We start from the raw sequence: 3,296 nt of genomic DNA on the forward strand, positions 1-3,296 counted from the left end.
TCTCAGAGGGTTGGGATGAGGTTGGAGCCAGGAGCTCCATCAGGGCTTGGCTGTGGATGTCCCCATGGACCTGCTGAGCTCAGGGTTGTCCCCACAGAGTGCGAGTCGTGGAATTCTCCTCCTTGGGGTGCTGAAGATGTTGCCCAAGGTGATCTCCAAGCTGCTGTGTCTCTCTGGGCTCCTCCCACGTCTCTTCTCCTTCTCCAGCTTGGCCTCTCACAGCCTCCAGGAGGTGGTGGAAGGTCTCACCACCAACCCTGAGCTCCGAGCTGTCCTCAGCTACCTCTTCCCCACCTATGGTAGGTGACCAGGTGTCTCCAAGGTGACCTCAAACCTTCTTAGAAACTATGAGGAAACTCCTCTTGGTCTTGGGATTGGGGGAGAATTGTGTGTGGTGGATCTCTGATGGTTGTCCACATGATCTTGGGGTTCATCTCCATGTCCTTCCCCTTCCCAATGGGACAAGGGAATGTCATCCCACCATGAGCTCTGAGCCTTCTTCACCCATCCCATGGTCCACCATGACTTGGTTGAGTTGGTGACCACAAGGTTGGAACATCCACTCAACGTTCTCCACGTTCCTCATTCCTTCTTCCTCCCAAGGTCATCTCCAGGAGGTTCCTCATGCCAAAACCATCTCCAAGGTGTCCCTTAGGACCAAGCCCAAAGCCAGGATGGACTCAAAGTGACATTGTCCACCTTGTCCACAGGTGTCCACCCCTCCAAGGCCAGTTTCTCCATGCACAGCATCTTGGTGAACCATTTTCTTCAAGGAGCTTGGTACCCTAGTGGTGGCCCTGGAGAAATTGCTTTCCACACCATCAAGGTCATCAGGAGAACTGGAGGAAATGTCTTTGGGAGAGCTCCAGTGGAGAAGATCCTCCTGGACCCTCAGGGAAGAGCTTGTGGTGAGTGGGATGAGGACATGAGGCTTCTTCTCCTGGAGGGTTGGACTTGATGGTCTTCAGGGTCTATTCCAACCTTGATGGGCTTCAAGGTTTCTCCAAACCTTGATGGTCTTCAAGGTCTCTCCCAACCTTTATGGTCCTCAAGGTTTCTCTCAGCCTTTATGATCTTCAAGGTTTCTCCCAACCTTGATGGTCCTCAAGGTCTCTCTCAGCCTTCATGATCTTCAAGGTCTCTCCAAATCTTGATGGTCTTCAATGTCTCTTCCAGCCTTTAATGATCTTCAAGGTCTTTCCCAACCTTGATGATCCTCAAGTTCTCTTCCAACTTTGATGCTCTTCAGTCTCTCATGATCTCATTCATCATGGCCAGGCTGGACAGGACCGAGTTGTGCCTAGATGATCTCCAAACTCCATCCCAACCCTTAACCTCATCTGAAGCTCTTCCATCCCTGTGTCCACGATTCCTTGGCAGGTGTGAGTGTGAGGAAGGGGCAGGAGCTGGTGGACATCTTTGCCCCCGTGGTCATCTCCGACGCTGGAATCTTCAACACCTATGAGAAGCTTCTGCCGGCGCCGGCGAGAGCTCTGCCAGGTGAGGACACTCCCAGACCTCCTCAGCAATCCAGAGCAGCAGAAGGTCTTCTCCTTTGGGTGGAAGGGGCTGAGTTGGGTGGACAAGACACAGTTGGGTGGTAGAAGATGATTTGGATGGATGGGAAGGTTCAGAGTTGGGGGAGAAGTCAAGACGTGGTTGGGTGGAAGATGATTTGGATGGATGAGAAGGTTCAGAGTTGGGGGAGAAGTCAAGACGTGGTTGGGTGGAAGATGATTTGGATGGATGAGAAGGCCCAAAGTTGGGTGAGAACTCACCCCTTGGAGCCACCACTCCTACGTCTCCTCAAGCTTCCCAGAAGATCTTCATCCCACCCCAAATTCCCTTTGTCTTTGTCATGCCAGAGATCCAATCCCAGCTCAGCTTGGCCACCCATGGCCAAGGATGTCTCAGCGTCTTCGTTGGCCTCAAGGGCTCCAAGGAGGAGTTGGGACTCAAGGCCACCAACTACTTCATCTACCCAGGGCCAGACCTGGATGGGATGTAGGTTTGGATGACCTTCCTTGAGGAGATGAAGTCCTGAGTGGTGATGACTCAGGTCATGGAGATCACCAAACCCAACCTCAACCTTTCCATGTTGCTCCAGGATGAAGTTCTACTTGGCTTCCTCCAGAGAAGAAGCTTCCAAGAACATCCCTGTCCTCTTTGTCACCTCTCCATCGGCCAAGGATCCCACCTGGGAGATGAGACATCCAGGTAAGACTTGAAGACCACCATGAAGGTTCTTGAGGGGCTTCAAAACTCTCCATGGGTTTGCTGACCTCCAAACGTTGAGTTTCTCCTCAAACCTCCATGGGGAAAACTTCAAAGAAGGTTGATGTGGTCTTGGAGGTTCTGCTGAAGGTCTTCAAAGCCTTGAGGACATTCTTGGATGGAGATGATCCAGTTATGTCCTCCTACAGGGAAGTCCACGTTGGCCATCGTGAGCTTTGCCAAGTATGAGTGGTTTGAGGAGTGGAAGGACAAACAGGTCCACAAAAGAGGAGAAGACTATGAAGACCTCAAGAAGACCTTTGTGGACACCATCATGGAGATTGTCTTCAAGCTCTACCCTGGCATTGAGGACAAGGTGAGGAAATTTGGGTTGGAGGTCCTGCACTTGGGGTTGGAGATCCTGAACTTGGGGTTGGAGGTCCTGAACTTGGGGTTGGAGGTTCTCCAGGTCTTTGACTCATTCCCTATCCAACACTGGAGTTGGATCTGCTGGACATGAGGTCCAACATGACACCAAACCATGGATGTTGTCTCCTCACGATGTGGATGATCGTGGAACCATGGGTTGGGTTGAAGGACCTCAAAACTCATGGATATGGACACATTCCTCGAGCCCAAGTTGCTCCAAGCCCTGGAGAACATCCCATGATGTTCCTCAAAACCCTCCTGAGCTCCACCCTGAGCATCCCAATGATCTTCAAGGAATCTCCTCCAATCCAAACCATTTTTATGGAGCACAGGTGACCTCAGAAGGTCCTTGGAGCTCTCCATGTCCTCTTGTCCCACCTCAGATCGACTACATCTCTGGTGGGACACCCTTGACCAACCAGTACTACATTGGGAGTCCTCGTGGAGAACTTTATGGAATGGATCATGGAATGTCCAGGTTGAAGGTTGAGGTTTTGGCCACCATGAGGGCACAGACACCTGTGCCCAACCTCTTCCTGACCGGTGAGGTGACCACCAGGGAGGACAATGCCAAGGAGGGGTGGGAAGTGGGGGGAGGAGTTCTGGGATGGGATGGGTGGAAGGGACACAGTTGGGTGGAAGAAGGATGGGAT

The 3,296-nt window shown here is 52.0% G+C and overlaps 1 protein-coding gene across 1 annotated transcript; it reads left to right on the plus strand.

The window, feature by feature from the left end:
• Positions 1-97: 97 nt before the first annotated feature.
• RETSAT (retinol saturase (all-trans-retinol 13,14-reductase)) lies at positions 98-3,186 on the plus strand (the record flags this gene model as incomplete). Its single annotated transcript, XM_009078204.1, has 7 exons — positions 98-299; positions 711-908; positions 1,381-1,500; positions 1,866-2,004; positions 2,108-2,217; positions 2,424-2,590; positions 3,027-3,186. Coding segments are annotated over 7 exons (1,096 nt in total), but the record flags the coding sequence as incomplete, so codon positions are not given.
• Positions 3,187-3,296: the final 110 nt, after the last annotated feature.

Source organism: Acanthisitta chloris, unplaced genomic scaffold (genome assembly GCF_000695815.1).
Source record: "Acanthisitta chloris isolate BGI_N310 unplaced genomic scaffold, ASM69581v1 scaffold45137, whole genome shotgun sequence".
In the NCBI taxonomy this organism is placed as follows: domain Eukaryota; kingdom Metazoa; phylum Chordata; class Aves; order Passeriformes; family Acanthisittidae; genus Acanthisitta; species Acanthisitta chloris.